The 19,930-nt window shown below is 38.6% G+C and overlaps 1 protein-coding gene and 1 long non-coding RNA gene across 4 annotated transcripts; one reads left to right on the forward strand and one right to left on the reverse strand.

Annotated features, from left to right (window-relative positions):
• Positions 1-7,126: 7,126 nt before the first annotated feature.
• On the reverse strand, positions 7,127-9,590 carry nkx2.4a (NK2 homeobox 4a). Of its 2 annotated transcripts, none has more exons than XM_018697764.2 (2): positions 9,024-9,590; positions 7,127-8,465 (listed from the first exon to the last, which is right to left on the reverse strand). In XM_018697764.2, exons 1-2 carry the CDS (start codon positions 9,391-9,393, stop codon positions 7,801-7,803), a joined length of 1,035 nt encoding a protein of 344 aa, XP_018553280.1. In that variant the 5' UTR covers positions 9,394-9,590; the 3' UTR covers positions 7,127-7,800. The 2 variants fall into 2 exon arrangements, with proteins under 2 accessions (XP_018553280.1, XP_018553279.1); XM_018697763.2 differs by having other exon boundaries at positions 7,127-8,492.
• A 1,152-nt stretch (positions 9,591-10,742) lies between these two features.
• LOC108898020 (uncharacterized) lies at positions 10,743-19,694 on the forward strand. 2 transcript variants are annotated; one of them, XR_001963382.2, is made up of 3 exons: positions 10,743-10,997; positions 16,232-16,301; positions 18,927-19,694. It is a non-coding gene; the product is annotated as an uncharacterized LOC108898020 (long non-coding RNA). The 2 variants fall into 2 exon arrangements; XR_007815204.1 differs by lacking the exon at positions 10,743-10,997 and adding an exon at positions 11,354-11,544.
• Positions 19,695-19,930: the final 236 nt, after the last annotated feature.

Below are 19,930 nucleotides of genomic sequence, written 5' to 3' on the forward strand. Positions count from 1 at the left end.
TTAGGGCAGTTTTAACATGTCCTGCTGATTAGGGGCCAGTGAATCTGACCGCTAATTAGCTGTGAAGTGTGGCTGGCCGCACAGACAGGACAGCAGTGGGAGGAGGGGTTGGCAGCCCAAGCTCACCCCCCCACCATGCCTCCCTTCCTCGCATGTCCACTCACCACCCCCACAAAAGGGTCTGGGGCTCTTTGATTGGGTGTGCTGCATTGTGGAGAGGGGTAGCTGAAAAAGAGTCCCATTTCCCTTTTGCTGTGCCCACTACCCCCTGTGGGGTGGAGTCAATGTACCCTTTCAGTGCCTTCGTATGACCAGCTGGCTACAGCGGGGCAAATAAACACTCCAGATCCACTGGCCAGTATGACTCCCATCTGAAACAGACCCTTTGTCCCATGTGGATTGTGCTCTAATTGGTGTCCCCGAGACAAATTCTCAGTGTGATTGTTATTTGCACTGATGAGGTTTTAACAGACAGATAATACACAGAAGATACAAGTTACAAGTAAATAATAGACTAATGTTAGCCTGCTGGCAGCATTAAGGACAGTGTAGATGCAGATGGATGGAAATCACAAACATCCAAAGTTTTCATTCATTTGAATCATTTAGAAGCCAAACTTTTAGTAAAAGTCATGAAACACTTTTTTGTTATATTTGTTCTTTTATTTCTATACATTTTTGAGCTAGATACAGTATCTCACTTTGTAAGCAAACACTTTAAATTTACAATTATTTGTGTCAAAAGGGATGCCACAATTTGATCTGTACTTTGCAATAAATATGGACTCTGTGGACTGGGCTGACCTTTAGATCAGTCGATTCCCAACTTTTCTGATTTGAAGCCCCTTAAAATGAAGGAATGTCTATATTTGTGTGACCCTTTGTCATGGTTTATTATTTCAGTCAACCAGAGTGATTTTCACTTTTCACAGAAGAAAAAAAAACATGAATAGAGGGGTCAGAAATATAGCAATGATTTTATCATATCCTGGCAAATGTTTCTTGACCCTTTTCGGGAGATTCCTCAATAACAGACTGGGAACCATTGCTTTAGATCAAAGTGTAAACCTTGCTCTAAATGTAACCACAATTACTTGACTCCATCTTCCCCAACCCCTGACACCCCAGCCCTAACCCCAACCTCCCAAATGAACATAACTTCAGAAATATTCCACAAAATAAAATCAGCATACGACATAAAAATGTACGAAAACTAAATGGCGATGAAAATGCATTGATGTCACTTATACCTCAAGTAATTTGTGTATTTGCGGTATATGAAGGGAATTCAACAGTGCCCCGCACATTTCCCTCCACCCTGAGGACCCCCTGACCACAGCAGCTCAAGAGGAAGAGATGAGAGAGTAAAGCAACATGGGATTTAGGGCGTAATCCTGTTTGTGCTCAGGGTCACATGCTCTACAGAGTTGAGATTGTCAGCTACAGTCTGGAAGTTTATTCGAGGGACAAACAGCAGTCTAATTGTAATTCCCTCTGGAGAGCAGTCAGTGTCTCCTGCTGAATGCTGGAGAGGAGACAGGTTGCTGCAAGATGATAATTGAAAAGAAAGTGGGTGGTCCTCTTTGGCCCCTGTGGCCCTCTGGGACAGTTATATTGAGACTCCTGCGTGTTTTGGAGGGGGCAGATTACTGAATGTTATATTTGAAGAAACGATTATGTCCTTCTGGGCTTAATTTGACAGACGCAGCTATTGAGTGCTGGCTGTTTCTGTTGTCTTTTGCCATTCACGTCATTTTGTGTGTTTGTGTGTGAGTGTGTGTGTTTGACTGTTTGCTGTTGGATCATTGCCCCCCATTAACTAGTTCTGAGAGCATTTTTTAGTTTTTTTTTACAAGCACATTTAAAGCGTTGTCCTTGAATTTTCCAGAGAATTTTTTTTCTTGTACACTTTCTAACTCCCTTGTATGTTTGTGATATTTGTTAACAACATGCACACCTATTTATCTCAAATCAAAATGCATGACTTTACATCCAAATACAATGAATAGGAAGTCAGATTCAATTGTGTCTATAAAAAGAAATGAAACAATAAAAAACAGAACAAAGTAACACACACTTGAAAACACACATGCACATAGATGACTATGTCCTAGCCAACACACACTGATCTTATCCATTGCGTACCTTCATTGAACTGCTCTCCAGCTCTGGCCCTATTAACCAGTAATCCGCGGACTGGCAGCTGGCCATTACCGTGGCAACAGTGAGTTGGGAGAAAACTGCTTGCTGGTTCAAAAGTAAAGAGGAGTGTTGTGAAGGACAGAGATGAACTCTTTTGTGCTGTAAATGCATCTTTTTCATATTTGTGAATAGAAAATTCTATTTTCACTTCACCTCTTTACATATTTTGAGGTGACAATTAAATGTCTTTCATGCTCCTTTGATTTTGTTTTTTTGTTGTTTCCAAGGTTTCCAAGGATGGAGCATGATTATATCATGTACAGCCCTGTCATCAGGCAGGCAGACAAGAATAGTTTGAGTGGCACACAGATCTCTTGTAGAGATGCTTGTCCTTTGTATCATGAAAAATATTGGTCACTGATGTACTATATGCTGCAACCATTTCAGTATATGAGTTAAATCTGTCCCATTTTACTATTTGTCCTTTCATTTTTATGGTGACAAAAACATTCCAGATATTTTTGTTTAAAAGCATATTCTTTGGGACTCCTGTAATCACAATAATGAGGACACTTTGAATATCTTGCAGTAATAGTGTGTTTACATTGATGTTATTGTTATTAGTCTAAACCAGTAGAAAATAGTTTGTTAAGTTTGAACTTGAGATGCTTTTTTGTGGTTATGGCTCACTGAGGTTTTGCAAGTATAACATGACAAAACATCATGACGCTGACATTTTACAGAGGCTTCCTGATGCATTTTCAGCCTTTTGTCGATAATTCAAGGAGAAAAGACAGAATTGGTTAAAGAATTTAAAAAGATAAATCTTAAAATGTGTGAGAATGTTTGATTTTTACTTAAACTTTATTGGTGTTAAAGGAAGAAAAGATAGAAATGAACTGAGTAAAATTGCCACAAGCTCTTGGATGTTTCATAAAGTTATTACACAGTAAAGCAGCATCTTTCTCCAGCCTCTTCTGTCTTGGAGGCTAAACACAGTGGCACCTCAGTAAGGGCTGTAGGGCTGTAATAGATTTTAGAATTGGCTCAACTAATTTTCTTAAAGAAGAGTTTGTGAGACTTAATGAGGCATAACTAATGGAGGTCCCACAATCATCAGTGCCATGCTGGAAGCACCGTGGCAGGACAGAGCGGCCATTGATTCTTGCTTTAAACCTCTTGAGTTCCTAATCAGCTTCTTTGGTTGTGCGTTTCAGGCCTGACAAACCTATTGTTGGCCTGTGTCACTGGAGGTCAGTAGTTATTAGTGGCAACTGAAAACAGTTTCTCTAACTACTTATGAGCGAATTGAATAACATGCACAGGGGGACTTGGAGGGGGGATTACTGGCAGCGCAGCGAGTCCGGCCGGCGCAGGAGAGAATGTGACATGGTTTTCTAATAAGGGATGCTGCACCCCCCCCCACTCCTAACCACACACACACACACTCCTAACCTGGTCCTTCCTCCATCTTTCATCCTCTGCCCCCTCGCCCCCTCCCTTCTAGTACAGACAGTTGTGAATAGACTTTGCAATGCCTCATATTGCTAAAATGGTATTCATAGTAAGCAAAGGAATTAGCTAGTGCAAGTCCTGGAATAGCATATAATTGTGTATGTGTGTGTGTGTGTGAGAGAGAGAGAGAGAGAGAGAGAGAGAGAGAGAGAGAGAGAGAGAGAGAGAGAGGGAGTATGTGTGGCTATGCATCTGTGTGCATTCGAGTTCATGTTATCGTCAAACCAAAGCCAACAGTAAAAATGTGGTTTCATGTATTTAATTTCATGGAAATCTATTAGAGTGAGAATTGCTTTCAGAGTCCTATGACCTTCTTGAAATGTTTTTTTCACTCCGTAGGAAGATGATTATTTGCAGGCTGTTTTTTTTTCCATTTGAAAATGACTGGCATTAGAGAACTTTTTTGCCTCCTGGGGCAAAGACTTAGCAGACTTGCAGTGACTCATTCTGGGAGACCAAACAAATCCGCTGGGCACAGGTTTGTCATAGAAAAGAGAAAGATTGTCTCTCCTTGGCAGAGCATGAGGGGAATACACTGATTAAAATCTCACTCTTATGTCTCTCAGAACTTTCCAATTCAATTGCATTCATTCACACAGTGAAATGAAAGGCAGACCTCACCTCTACTAATCATTTCACATGGGGTAAGATTTGTGGGCTATTTCTGTGGAAAGGATGACAGACGCGGTGGTGGAACTTGTGGGAGTAAACTTTGGATATTACTACTGACTTAATATTATTAATGACATATGTTCTGTCATTGATATCATGTGTATGCATTTATGTTATCATGAAAAATGACATAAATAAAATAAAATCCCCTCTGTGAAGTGCAGCTACATTGTCCTATCTTTACCTGTCTTTAGGAAAAATCTTACTCATCCACTATATTCCACTCAGAAACTAGGCCATGCTTTTAGCTCTCTGTTTTAATAGCTTTTTCTTTTAGTTAAGACCAAAAAACATGAAACAGTTTTCCTTGCTGTTGTGCCAGCAAAACACTGAACTATGTATGATGAGGGTTATGCAGCCAATAATGTTAAGCCCTTGCCAATTAGCGCTCTCTAGGTTGCTAGGTCGCCATGGTCAATTGAGGAACACATCAATAGGACTTGAAAAGGTTTCTCTGCGATCAGACCTTCTGACATATTAAGTAGAATAATGGGGAGGAAGAGAGTTGTGTGTGTGGGGTGGGGGGTTTGCAGAGACTGAAGCAAAGCTTCCTTCTACATTCACATTATGCAGTGCAACCTGCAATTACCTGAGAAGAATAGTCTAAAAAATTCTTTACATAGCTGATGTAGAATATCCCCTGCTTCATGCTCTGGGCGAGCAGTATACATGGCATTGAGGTATTGATAGGACTCCCTCCCGCTCTGCTAGAAATATCTGCTTTGTGTAATAGAGGCAATTTCATATAATATATAACTTATTTAGCTGCTTTGTTTGTTTATGTGAGTGTGCGCTACGTGTGCCTGTACATGAGCACACATGCATCTGTTTGCATGTATACTTGTGCACATGTGTGTGGGTGTGGAGGTTATTAACACAGACAACCTTTAAGCTCGTTCTGCAACTACATACATGGAAGTAACACCAGAAAACTTTCCAGACAGAAATGATGATGCCAACACCAATTACAGTACCCAGCCTGTCTCATATATCCTTACAAAGAGAGGTACCCCCCAATAAACTGAGAGAAGCAACAGGCACAATAGCCAGTGATTACCAAGCATAGCCTATTAGTGCGCCATAACTATGGCTATTGAAAAGAGAAAAGAATGGCTTCACCTCCACTTTCATTTCATGTGGTCCACCATCAAAAGCTCTGTTGACAGCTCATTCATGCCCTCAATTTAGAGACAAAATCTATCAGAAACATCTTGCAGCATCAAAGTGTATATTGTGGAATGCATTTCTCTTTTTAATGCTCTTATCGAACTCTCTTCTGGATGGAGTTGTCGCGCTCAATTCCAAATGTCAGGTGCATATTGGCTCTGATGCTTCCTTCGAGTGTAGGGGATGATAGCACATATACATACAGCTGCCAGGTATGTGAAGAGGTTGGAAATGGAGGCTCTCCAAGGTCTCCATTGAGACACACTGATAGCCATCATCATCATCACAGGGTGTCATCAGCAAGGGGGATTGAGAAGTAATTTCCAAACATGTTTAAATGACCACAGGAAATGAAATGTTAGATCCGCCGCTGTTAGGTGTAAAAAAAAGGTTTTAGAGGACAGAAGCAAAGGGGAGCACTGACGCTAAGTGATGACCCTAAACACTTTGGAGTTTGTTTACACAAATCATTCATCTTGTAAAGATATTGATCAGAATGAGGCTCTCCTGTGTGTATGCATACAGGATGTGTCTGTGTGAGTGAAAAGGAAACTTGGAAGATTTACAGGGCCTTTAAAATGCATCTTAAAAAATATGGATATCAGTGCAAATTTAAAATCAAAATAACAGTAAATACATAAAAATCTACCACATTTGTTAACTTTAGAGGCATTCTTTGAATATCTTTAAATTGGCTGTCATTATGTTTGTGATACATTTTGGCAAACAATGACTGGATCAGAAATTAAAACAAGAAATTACGTTTAAATAAAGGAGATTTAACCATGAAGCTCAGAAACATTTAGTGTAATTCATTTAGATAATAGTGGAATATTCCCACTTCAGTATCATCAACCGTGCGCCAATCCTAAATATTAATGCCTTAAAAAATGTAATTGACTGCCATGGAAGTTAATTTACGTTCAGATTCAGTTTTAGTAAAAAGCGATGATTTGGAATTTAAAGTCTTAAATAATTTTAAAATGAAACGTAAAATTAAGAAGGCTATTTCTTATTATTTGTAATATTTGTTTGATTTTAAAGTCATGTTAAAAACATTTGATTTTATAAATACATAATTAAGCAAATCGACTGAGGCCTGTGCATAATGATAATAATAATAATAATGGTAATAATAATATACTATCCTATGATTAGAGCAGTAATTAACTTTAATGCAGTATGATAATAATGTGAGGCATGAAGTCCATTCCTTTAGATAATATATCAAACTAATTGGTTGTCATTGTGCATTTTATAGAAGCTCGCATTGAAAATAAAATTGACCAATTACACTGCGGCAAAACGAAGGTCTGGGCCTATTTAACAACGCAGGATCAATGTGTTTAAAGAGTTTGTTAAAAAAGGAAATATATTAATCTATAAATAAATCTAAATATTGAACTTGCTGGAAAGTGTTAGTGATTTTTAAAAAGAATGATTTTCAGGTCTCAGAGTCTCGCAGACATCCTCCATGAAAGGCAGCCCTCCAAAATGTCACCTGAACAATGCTCGCTCCCTCATCGACCTTGCTTTCCAGCTCAATTTGGTCTCAATCACAACATAATGAAAATGCACTCCACAACAGATCCCTTTTAAAAAATTACTTCTTCAGCAATAGCTCTCACACTTCAAGTTATTTATTGTTAACGTTCACTTGGTTTTGAAACATATACAGCAGCCATCACGCATTTGTTTCTTTTTAACTTACAAAAGAATAAAGAAAACATAAAAGTGGACGCAATAACGATTATTATACAGTTAAACGCATTCTTGTGTGTTAGCCAAATATACAAGTCCCTACTTTATTCAATAAGTCTAAATGAATACATTAGTTTACAATATTAATATGATAAAATACCAGGTTATCACCGCAAATAAGGAGTGGTGGCTTAGTGTACTTCAAACCTGATCCCACCTCCCCCCCCCAGTCCGAACTCAAGTGAAGCAGCATTCCTTTTTGTTTCAACAACATAGACTACGTTTAAAACATCATGAGGAAGGTCCAAAACATGGATTACAAAAGGTCCAGAAACGACATAATTGCTTTCAAGGGCAGCCATTTCTGTAATGTTCAAAAATAGACTCCCCTCTCAGAGATGTCAAGAAAATGTGCCCTGATCAGCTGGTGCGCCTCTGTGCGCCTTGTCCCCTCCAACACCAAAAGGGCCCCTATTTTCAGCCTTATATATATATATATATATATATATATATATATATATATATATATATATATTGCACTTGCATGGGCTCATCCGCAGGTTCACATAGAAAAAGTGGAAAGTGACAGTACTGTATTAGGTCCTACCACGTTCTGCCGTAGAGGAGGTTTGAGCTGACCATGTTACTGGTGTAATCTACAGCAGATGTGTCTATCTGGGCCATGTTGAGCTGGCTGTGCAGTGAGGGGGGGCTGGGCGACATCTCCTCCAGCTCCAAAGCGTTCACCTGCTGCTGACTTTGATGCTGGCTGAGGCTGCTGGTCGAGGATGCGAGCACGACTCCTGCTCCGTTCTGTTGTTGGCTCTGTTGTTGGCTCTGTTGTACCTGTTGCTGGTTCGGCGTCGGCGTATTGGAGCCGTTCTGGCACGGTTTACCGTCCTTCACCAGAACTGGCACGGCTACGCGCCTCGGGGACTGCGCCTGCTGTTGGCACAGGTTACCGTCCTGTTGCTGCTGCTGCTGCAGCTGCTGCGCTGCCTTGTCCTTGGCCTGGCGCTTCATCTTGTACCGGTGATTCTGAAACCAGATCTTCACCTGAGTCGGCGTCAGGTGGATCATACTGGCCAGGTGCTCCCTCTCGGGTGCCGACAGGTATTTCTGCTGCTTAAACCTCCTCTCCAGCTCGTAGACTTGAGCCTGCGAGAACAGGACGCGCCGTTTCCTTCTGGGCGCAGCGTGGAGAGCTGGCATGGATTTGGTGGCGTCCGCCATTCCTGTGAGACTGCCCATGCCGGTCATGTTCATACCTGTGGAAGGTCCCATGAATCTAGAAACTTAAAAATATACATACATATACGTGCGTTCAATAAACAGAAGAGGAGAACACTATTTCGCCTGAAGTAGTCTTTATGGTTTACTGGCTTTTATATGCCGTAATTATTGAAGTTGTAAAGCATCAGCTTTAAACAAACATTTAATAATAATAATAAAATAATAATAATAAAATGATGATAATAATAATAGTAGTAATAATAATAATAAATATCTAGATCTTGCTTTTAAATGTTTACTCATGCCAAAGGAAAAAAAGTCTAGCCAGACTTGAAAGAATGATCTCCTTTTCAGTTTAAACGTCATAAAAAGTAACTTAAAATTAAAGATTTCTTAAAATAGTTCACACTATTTGCACGAACTTTTTTTTAAAACCGTTAGCTCCCATACATAAATGAAATGTTTTTGAAAAGCAATACATATTCAGTCATGTGCGTTTTCCTTTGTCATTCCTGAAATGTCATTTTAATTTAGTTATTTACAACGAAAAAAAAAAATCATGAAAGCGTGTATAAATAGAATAAAAAACTTACTTGTGGAGTATCTTGGATCTGGGTTGGCGCTGTACCACCCTGTTGCTGCTGCACTATTCCGCATGCTTTCCTGGTACGACGGGAGGTCTCCCATGTTGCCAATGCTTCCATTGCAGTATCCCCCCATTGCGCTGTGGGAGAACTGGGAGACGGTGTGCGGCATGTGGTAAGTGGTGGCCACGGTGGCGTTATGGCCCATGGAGTGCTGTTGCATGCCGGTCTGAGACACCTGAGGCTGTCGGTAGGCTCCCAGTGGAGAGGTTAGGTTTCCTGCGCCGTCCATGCCACTAAACTTCTTGTAGGTCTCCTCGATTGGACTCAAAATATCTGTCACTGAAAAAGGCGTTGTGTGCTTTGGGCTCAACGACATGATTCAGAAAGCAGGTAGATTTTGTGTTTGAGCAGATCAACCGTGTTGTTGTATCGGCTCTCTCCTTGGTGGATGTCTACGTAAGAGAGTGCTTGTAGTGCGCCTGAGATCCTATTGATCGCCTTGGAGAAGGAGGCGAGCCCAGGGCGCTCTTAGCCCGGGTTTATTGGAGCCAGGAGCCAGGTTTACGACAAACACGGGGGGCGGAGCAAAACTCCTAAACCAGCAAACAATAGTCATTGACATTTTAGGGAAATAATTCATGAAAATACACTCTGCTTTATATTAAGTCGTATACATGAATAAAACGACGCCACATATTTATGATTCTGTCCTTTCTGACAACTATATACAGGTGAGAATTACCCATTATGTTCTGCACATCAGCTGATCTGACCACATATGACTATTTTGCGTCAGGAGGGAATTCCACTCTTTCTAGAAACTTTGAGAGCACTTTGAACAGACATAAGGGCCACCGAGTATCATCAAAGAGGCACAATGAAGTTGTATGACCAGCTCATTTATGCTTCTTAAGCATCATTTTGCCCCACCAGAGAGGGACAAGTCCAAATAAGCTCAAAATGACAAAAATACTGAAAGGGAACGGGCAATAGGGATCCAACCTGTGAGTATATCACTACCTATAATATTCATGATCAGCAAGGGAGGGATTTGTAGATTCTGTTTTTCCATAAACTGACCAAGCAGCTGCAGCTAACTTCAAATAATTTAGAATGGAAAGAGATGAAAAGACAACTTTATACTTAACATTTCTCAGAAATTACATTTTAACATACTTATATTTCTTAGTTTAATTAGACTTAATGCAATTTGGAGACAATATTGTAAGCCTCAAACCCTCAAGTCTGGTCAACATGCATTAATGACACTTTGCAGTCTTGACCTGACATTGTAATCTCTGAGCAAACTGACTGGCGCCAGGGGAAGAATCAGAGGAAGAGACACACAACAGGGGGGTCAACAGAGAAGAGAGGTACTACAAATTGCAATAATGAATACCAGTTAATATAGCTTCCCATTACAGCCTAACGTGTGTCATTACTGGATCTATAACACATTATTGAGTCTATAACTCACAACTACCGGACAATAGACATAGTCTGGCTATTATGCTGCTCATAAACGCTTCTCATCATGATGATATTTGTTCTGATTTATGCTTTCCATCACCATCACCGCCTTGCAGCAGACAACACTAGAAGCAGATGTGCTGCTCGGAGGTTATTTTTCCAGACGGTGAAATGTGTTCCCCATCTTCCTTCACTGGAGGAAGGAAGCACTCGTCTGCATGAAGCCACTAATGTAATTTAGCATGGCAAGGCAAGCAAGTAGCTACCTACCCTAATTGAACAAATGAAGATGTGACATGGTCAGCCATCAATTACGGCGACATATCAAGAACGCCAATCTCCGGTGAAGTTGATAGCCTGATTGTAATAAATCATTGTTCTTATGCATATTTCAGTAGCCGAATTTCTTCTCCTCCTTTTTTCTCTCCCCTCCATCAGATGCCTGGAGCACGCAGCGGATTTAATGTGAAGTGACTGGACTTTCCTGTTGTTGTCGTGGAAAACAAAACAGTACGTGCGTATTCCAAAGTCATCTGGAGTTGTCTTGAAAGACACTGAGTTGGAAAAAGACATGACAGGTGTAAACCAAATGCTCCCAGTAAAAAGAATATTATTTTAAAAGTATCAATGTTAAGAAAATCAACTATTTTTTAAAGTAAAGAAATAATTCCTACCTGAAAATATTCCTGTTCTTGCCCAGACTTCTGTGCGCCTTTTCCACTCTTTTGGCAGCGGCAGCATAGTGCCTTTTTAGGGCGAAAAGAAAGGTAGGCCTCGGCCCAGACCTCTAACATTATGTAAATGAGGCAAACCTCTCAACCTTGTGGATTACTGAGTCAGAGAGCAGGACCCTGGTCCACAGACCCTCCACATTAGGATCCCATAAAAATCTCGAGCTGGTTGGCTGCATGCAACGCTTATGAGAGCTTATAGTCCACATTAATGTAGTTGTCAATCCAAGTTAACTTTTACATCCAGCGAATATGATGTGGCTATATGGCAGCAGGAGCGGGATAAACGGACGCGCCAAGGAGCTATGAAGAAGGCCCCTGCCAAGGTTGGTTAATAAACCCCAGACTTCTATAGAGAAAATACATTCAAATACAAAATCTTTTGTAACTGTAACTGTTAATGTTAGTATTATTGGACATAGCTTGCTGGTGTGTTTACAGGATAAAACAATCGTGTGCGTTGCATGATGGTAAATATCATAAAATAAATTGATTTAAATGAGCCTACACTAACCCTTAACGCCCCTGGGAAGGCAAGTGGTAACTTGGTGGCAGAGAAAAATGTATTTTATTGAAAGAATTACGCACAGGAGCGGTGCTAATTTCCGTTGGAACTGTTTTGACACACTTTTAAAAATTTCTGCTCTTTGACTTTCTACAACTACTTTACTGCAATTAGTCAAACTTTCTCCATAATTGAACTTGGAAAGTATTTCACAAGCTTTCAAAAATTGCTAACATACAAACTGAGGTCTATTAAAATAATGCCAATAAAGTGTCCCACGATTGAGCAGTGATGAAATCATACAAGTCTGTAGAATTGTGTGCATGAAATGAGACTGCAGAATCGAGGTATCCAAATAAACAGCGTCGACTCTGTTTCTATAATAACGATTTAACCAGTTTTTCAACATAAGATATATAAGCTTTCATCGGATCATTTATGTGTTGTTAACCAGCACATAATAACAGTCCACTCTGCTAGTTTCTATCATGCAGACAACCTTTTCCCGATACCATCAACCCCCCTCAGCTCAGCACAGCACACAGGAGCAGATGGACCAAAGCGCCTGGTTACTGGAGTGCTTTTCTCCATCTCGTCGTTGCTGGTTCAATACCCTGAGAGATGTGGAGAGATGGCTGAAGGGCCAGGGTCCTGACCTGCAACCTCAGTCACACACCACGGCCGATCACAAAGTGCAAAAAATGGGGATTTATTAAGTCGTGGTCCTCAAATCGCTAACTTAACGTTTAACTTTCTTTTCTCTGTAACGCGAGTGAAATTTAAACCAAAAACTGTTTCGAGGTTTACAGTTTCTCTTCACAGTTTGGATGGTTTTAGGAAAAAAGCAAAATATCACCGCGTACGACATTAAAGACGAATGATTAATGACTGTCCATCATAAAACTTCATACAAGCAAACTATGTAGTGATTCCATCCAGGTTAAATTTTGCGTGCGTAAATTACGCACGACTAGTGAACACGCGTTTCCTTTTGTCTCGGGCCTCTCAGTGGCACTTGTTTGATTTCTAGAGATTTGTTATCAGAACACCAGCCTCTCAATTAAAGAACATGATGCGACGTGGTGATGGTTCTTGGGAAAGAGGTACAAAGAATACAAATTTTGGGTTAATATGCTCCGAAAAGGTGCGATTACGCACCAAACCGTCTCCTTTAGGATTGTGATTTTTATCCCCAAATTTAGGGAGAAGCATACATATATTCAACGTGAAAAGAAGCCAAACCTATGTGACATATTCCAGATCTTAAATTATAGATAGTTTAAGAAAAGAAAAGAAAAAGAAAATATTTTTCATATAAATTTTTATAAGCGATTTAGCAGCGATAGAAATTTGAGATGATGGAAAACCTGTCTGTGGCTCTGTAAATCTTGTCTTCCAAACTATTAAAATATTTATAGGGCATTATTACGCACGAAATATAATATTGCTATTTAGAATTTCGTGGAGCAGAAAGGAACCCTCATTGTGAACTTTCAATACAGACACTGAAACATCACAAATTAATTGTTTTCTTCAGTCCAAACTTAGAATTCAAACTACATCTGTATTGTTCTTGGCCCTGTGGCTGACTTGGTGGGGGAAATTTGTGCAGGAAATCCCACACCTGCAGTCAGTGTAGTACCATTTAGATCAAATACTTTCTCTCCTCTTAAATCGCCGAGCAGTGTGAGAGTAAAAAGCGGGCAGGTGCATATCTTTCAGCTGCGCTACTTGAAACGGTGCGGTTCCTCAGCTAAGTAGGTTAAAGGTCCTCCCAAGTGGAGAAAGTATGTGACAGGCCTCTTGAAGACCGTATTCTTCTGCAGGAGTTTGCATTCATTCACAATTAATGTCGCTTGATGGACGAAATGATGCTAATAGGGCGCCAAAAACAGAATATCGGCTTTTATGGGATGCTGACCATAATCTGACAACTGGGGGAAAATGGAGAGCAGAAGAATTCAAAATGCTGTAATAGGATTACAGTGTAGAGGTTATTCTTAAAGGTTCACACTATAATGTGCGGCAGTTCATTTAGTTTGTTACTCTTACAGCTAATCAGACACCTATGGGAACTGTACTGGAGGTAGAGGTGAGCCTAACTGGTCATGTTGCATACATGAAACAAATAGATTTTTCCCCCCCACTAGAAACAGTTTTACAGTATAACAGACCAATTACCATTATAAAACTGTGTTTAATTCCAGCCCCCAGCATCTGAAAGATACAAAGTTCTTTGAGCGTTCAAGCCACCAAACAAGGCCATGAAACCCCAAAGAAAAAGACAGGCCCGTAATATGGCAGAGCATTATCCAAAACTGTTGGTTACAATATGTCACCCAGGCGTTTGCTCATTCTGAAAATGATAATATCATGAAAATATTACACACATACATATAACTTTTATATTATATATTATGTTACTTTGAAGTCTCCAAACTCCAGAGTCTCCATTAACACAGGCTCAATGTTTTGAACAAAAGACAAGTTTGAACAAAAAATGAAACAAAAGTGAAAGTGACAAAAAAAGTGAAATGCAATTTTTTAAAATCTTTTCAATAGTGAGATAATGCTGATGTCATTTCTTCTTATTTAACAAATTATTTGACCACATGCTATAAACTGATCAGCTGTCCCTTAGCTAACAAATGCAAACAAAGAACAGGACTTCTATCCCTTTTTTCCCCCTAAAGTAAAATATTTCACATCATGTGGTACAGGCATTAGGCTTATGAAATGTCACTGTGTTGATCATGATTCCCACTTTTAAATCAGAAGCTTAGACACAAAAATGTCACATAAACCTCTATCCTGTATTTGTTTTTTTCCAAACTATGATCCAAATACATGCTGGAAAGTAAATAAATAAGCTCCAAAAAACCTCTTTAAAAAACAATGATATGATCTTTTTTTTATGAGATTAACCTCATAAATTATGGTATAATCACGTATCACATAAATTAACACTAAACTAGGCACATGTACAAACAAATAAATCTGTTCAATATTTCTGTAGCCTGTCACCTTGATAGGATTTAGAGAAAAAAGACTCAAATTCCACCTTTCCAGATTTAGTTTCCTGAATTTTAGGTACACAGGGCTCTGAGAGTGCCACTGTCCTCTGCATTGTTTTGAGTGGCAACATTTTAGCATAGCTGCTCTCTTTTGTAACAACAATTATAAAAACACAGCAGCAGATCATTGCAGATTACCAAATGCATGGCAGAACAAAGCAGATAGGGTGCTTGGATGGGGCGCTTGGTTCCAAGGGTACCTGGTTCGTCCACTTCTCTGCTGCATTAATTGTGGCAGCAGTAAGGGCAGGTAAACAAAGCTGTTAGAGACTGTGGTTGTGACTCAACCACGGCTCACTCCAGCACTGTCACCCAGTTACTCATATGGCAAAATGTGTCTGCCAATCTTCCTCTGCGTCTAGTTACCCCTGGCAGCCAGTTGTTGTGATAATCTGAAGTCTGTTTGATGACATGTCCTGAAATGATCTTTTAAATTTATACTTAAGTGGAGCTTTTTTTCAGGTGTTTTTTTAATGTAACAAACTTTAGTTCACTTCATTGCAGAAAACATAGTTGTATATAGTAGCTGACATCTTGGAAAAGTGTAAGTATAAGCTGATGTTTTTTTTCTTGTGGTCAAAGTGCAGTCACTGCTCTTCAGTGACATGTAATAGATTAATAATTTGCAGTGGTGTGTCATTGGTTTTGTATCTTTAAACTAAATTTGCAGTGCACAGAACAGATGTGTGTCTGCGTTTAAAAAATAAAACAGGATATTTTACAGCCAGCACTTGCTTTAATTGTGAAAGGTTGTACAATGGTTGACAAACATTTGGGATTTATAGGCTAGGTACAAAGCATGCTGCCTTTTTTGAAATTTGCATTGTGTGTGTGTGTTATTCTATTTTCCATGTTCCATTATTTTGGAGCAAAGTTTAGCCTGACACTTTTCTAGCTGTAGATGTTTCACATTATCCTGTGTGGTAAAAGAAATAATAATAATAATCAAGCATGGTTTTACACCTGAAATGCATGCAAATAGCGGCAATCTATATCAAGTGTTTCCTGATGTCCATTTACACAGGAATTCGTTTATTTGGCTTGTTTTCACGTTAACAGTCAAGAGATGCATCTTCTAATGAAAAGTTTCAAAGCACTTAGAGTGCTGTATGTGGAGACAGAAACTTTTCAAATGGCTCCACAACTCAACAATGGAAATGTGAACAGAAGCTGCATATCAATGCAGCATTTTTACCTGTGTGTTTGTCCCCACTTTGGGATGCTTTTACCCAGTAGGCCACCCGACAGCCTACCATTATTGTAGATGAATCCACATAAACACATCACATAACTACTTCAAATTCTGAATGTATTGATCCTGACAGACAGGAGCACATACCACGTGCTGCAATTTAGAATATAAAGTCAAAGTGTATTTTTTGCTGCACAGTGTAAAGAGCTTAACATTTTCATTTCTGCTTGTTTTCTTTCCAGACACTGAACGCTGCTTAAATCAGCTGCTTGATGCCGAAGGGGAGTGCCACTCAAACTGAATCCCCTGAGAGTAAAGTATCCTCCACAGAATTATTTTAAAAAATAGTATGGTGGAAGAAATCAGAAATATATAAAAGTTTTCATATACTGTTAGTCTAACATCATTTTACAAACATGCACATGATCACTATTGTACTGTTTATTGTAGAATTATAGAGTTTTGTGTATGGAACAAACTTTCACCGGAATATTCTTTACAGATATTTATTTAATTGTGTACTTAATTCATAGTTATCTTTGCCACCAAATTTCTATAGAGTTCTATCTTATATAGTGTGAATTCATATTTGCCTCTGCCAAAAAAACTAACAAACAAACACATTAATTGATATGAACTATTTCAGATATTACAATATTTTGTAGTTTTATCCAACCATTATTTTGTACATTACAGTTTTGGACAGTTATTTTGGACAGTGCAACTTTCCCCCAGGTTATATTAATATTTTTATTTTTATTTTTTAATATTATTTTCCTTTTCATTGTTTCATTGTCACCTTTTCCTTTCTTGCTCATCATTCTTTAAGAAACAAACACACAAAAAACCAAACAACAATAACACATTATTTATAAATGTATTATATAGTTTTAGTTTTAGTTTTTTATTTACTCAGTGTTGTTGACAAAAACTAGATTAGTTTAAACTGAAACAAGACGTTATTGTAAAATTATTAGATTTTGCTTGTTCAAGGGCACATTTGGCTTTTCCCTGCTGACTTTTCCTTCTGAAACAGAATCAAACAAGTAATCTTTCTGTCAACAGTTTCTTTAATCATCAAACTGTTTGGTTTTTTTTTTTTTTAGCAGCAGGAAGTTAAAAGTTCACAACAGCTTGTAGTTGTTCCCAATGAGACATATCATAATGAAAACTATGTACACTTCCCTCCAGTACACATTCAGTAAGTACAACACTTACATAACTGCTTTTAATTTGATAAATAGTTTCAGTGCAAGTCATAGCCAAAGCAGTCTTCTGTGCAAAATGTCCATGTTAAAGTCAAAATATAAGATAAAGCTGATACATATGTTGTTGGTTCAGATCACACAGTGTGGCTTTAATAATAACATCCATACACAACACATTTGTCATTATGTATATCATTTGTGACAAATGCTACTTGCTAAATTCTTTCAACATTTCTTCAGTGGCCATCAGAGGAACTACAGCAAGAAAAGAAAAGTCCACAAAAGTCACTTATGTCTGATGTTCTGATAATAACTGGAGCAACAACAACGCACTGTGTGCACATTCTGTTTTCTGTGTTTTCATGAGAACGTGAACATCAGAGTGAAATATGTGACTAAGAGCACACTGCCCTGAGATACAACAGGCTTTTTTAAAAACTGGTATTTGTGGCAGATTGAATTGAAGTTGTTACTGTAGTGAATGCTAACAATGTATTCATGTATCAAGACTAGTATTAAACTAAACTATACTAAATCATGGTGGCTTAAATGACATCAAAACCCCAAAATAAAGCATTATGAGGTTAGATTATGAATCTAACATAAATGTAACATAAATACATAAATCATTTTTATTTTGGTATTACTATAAAACAAGCTACTTTTAAAATTTGTTATATTGCCTATATATATCTATAGAAAAAATACACACACACACTCACACACACTCATTACATTACATATGATATATATATTACAACAAGTGTATAAAAATCATATTAGTGCAATAACAGGAATGTGGTTTGATAATTCTATATATCTGTAAGATAAAAACACTCAGACAGTTTATGCTTCAAGTTGTTGTTTTTTTTTTTTTTCTTTTGTGAACCCACAATACACAGCACATACCATTTGCCTTATACCGCTTTGAAATGAATGGTTGTAAATCACAGGAGAATGGCATGTACCAGCAGTAATCACACCCTGGTATAAATGTATTGTAATAGAATAAATCCTGAACCTTGAAAAGCAGAGGGATGGTTACATTACATTAGTTACATTAGAAGTGACTCATGCAGTTCAGTTTGTTGCAGTTTAAAAAGCCTACGCTGGAGTTCTATCGTCCACATCCGTCTCCACTGCCTACTTCATGATCACCATGTAGAATCATGTGTTTACTGTTTTAGGCATGTTTATAATTTTTTGTGTCTATAAAATCATAAAATATTGTAAAATACAATAATTATCATACAGTCTTTGTATAAGCATACAATTCTAAAATAAGTCATTTGTAACTACTAGCTATTTTTTAACATTTACACCTTCTCTCATTATAGTGTTTACCATCAGACTATGACAATACATTTGTAATAGAAGGTGATTTATCATTTACTGTACATGTTACTCAGTTTTACACATCCTTCAGTTCCCATTGCTCCGTTTCTCTAGATGCGAGCATCCTGGGTATTAGAGGAAGTTATGCTGCATGAAATATAATATTCCTAATACATTTGTCCTGTTGTTACTGACTGCTGAGAAGTGCAAATGCTAAGAAACCTTACACACAAAAAACATGTTTCATTATTTATCTGCAGTGTTTGAGTCTCTTTGTCTCGGTCCTTGCATGTGATGCACAGAGTGTCTGATTTGCTGCAGCTGTACAGTAATAACAAGTATGCCTGAGGCTAATGGCCCTTTTGTTTGTTGGTTTTGTCTCGTCCTGTGTCAGTGGTTCTTTTTCTCTGGAAGGATGTCGGCTCTCTGTGCCTGGCCATCCCTGAGGACGCTTGATGTCATCTTGTCTACCTGATCATTACACTACCTGCTCTCCTCTACAATGCTGCCCTCTCGCTGCTCCGCCACTTGAAATGCTTGGCTGGCCTCTTCTCTGAAACCATCATGAAATTGTGTGCTAAACCGCCGCAGACTGTTCCTCCTCTCTCTCTCATCCCTCCAGCCATGTGTGCAGGAGCCAGAAAGAGATTCCTCCAGTCGGACGACTGCTGCTCAGTCAACAGGAAAACACACAAAACAGTCTTCAGCCTCTCTGCCACCGTTCACCTCTCACAGCTTTTATTTGATTTACTGATGTTTGTATTGTTTGATACACTGCAGCGTTATCCAAGTTAGTCTAATGGACACATACCCACATGTTTAAAATAAAACAAATAGATCTCTCTCTCAAAATACACTGTGTAAAACAACAATAATTTCCCCCTGTAGTTTATTTGATGATTCCACTTGGTAATATTCATGCATGATGATTATATAGAAGATATTAACATTGTGTTGTTAATACATATTTCTAATTCACTAATGCAGTTTTGAGAATAACCATATTTAATATTTCATAGTTTTGACAAGAAAAAATCTGTATACTGGATCAAGCCGTTGCTTTGTTGCCCTAAAAGAGCAAAACAGGCCTTTTTCATGGAGGAAACTTGTAAGGAATGGTACTGTGCAGTATATGGCTGTAATTAATGTTGTTAGGAACACTTATGGTCTACAATACATCCACTGTGGAATGTATGATATGGAGTGTGGCATACTTGAAAACAGAAGCCACTGCTCAAATGATGTCTCAAGAAGAGTGATAATATGAGCTGCTGCATTACAGAGACTGTCTATCTGCACTTACCAAACAAATACTATCATCATTTGAAAAAAACAAACAAACAAAAAAAAAAACACTTATGAACATTCTCCTGAATTCTGAAAACAGCCTACAAGTGA

The sequence above is a fragment of the Lates calcarifer genome, linkage group LG19 (assembly GCF_001640805.2).
Source record: "Lates calcarifer isolate ASB-BC8 linkage group LG19, TLL_Latcal_v3, whole genome shotgun sequence".
Taxonomy (NCBI): Eukaryota; Metazoa; Chordata; class Actinopteri; family Centropomidae; genus Lates; species Lates calcarifer.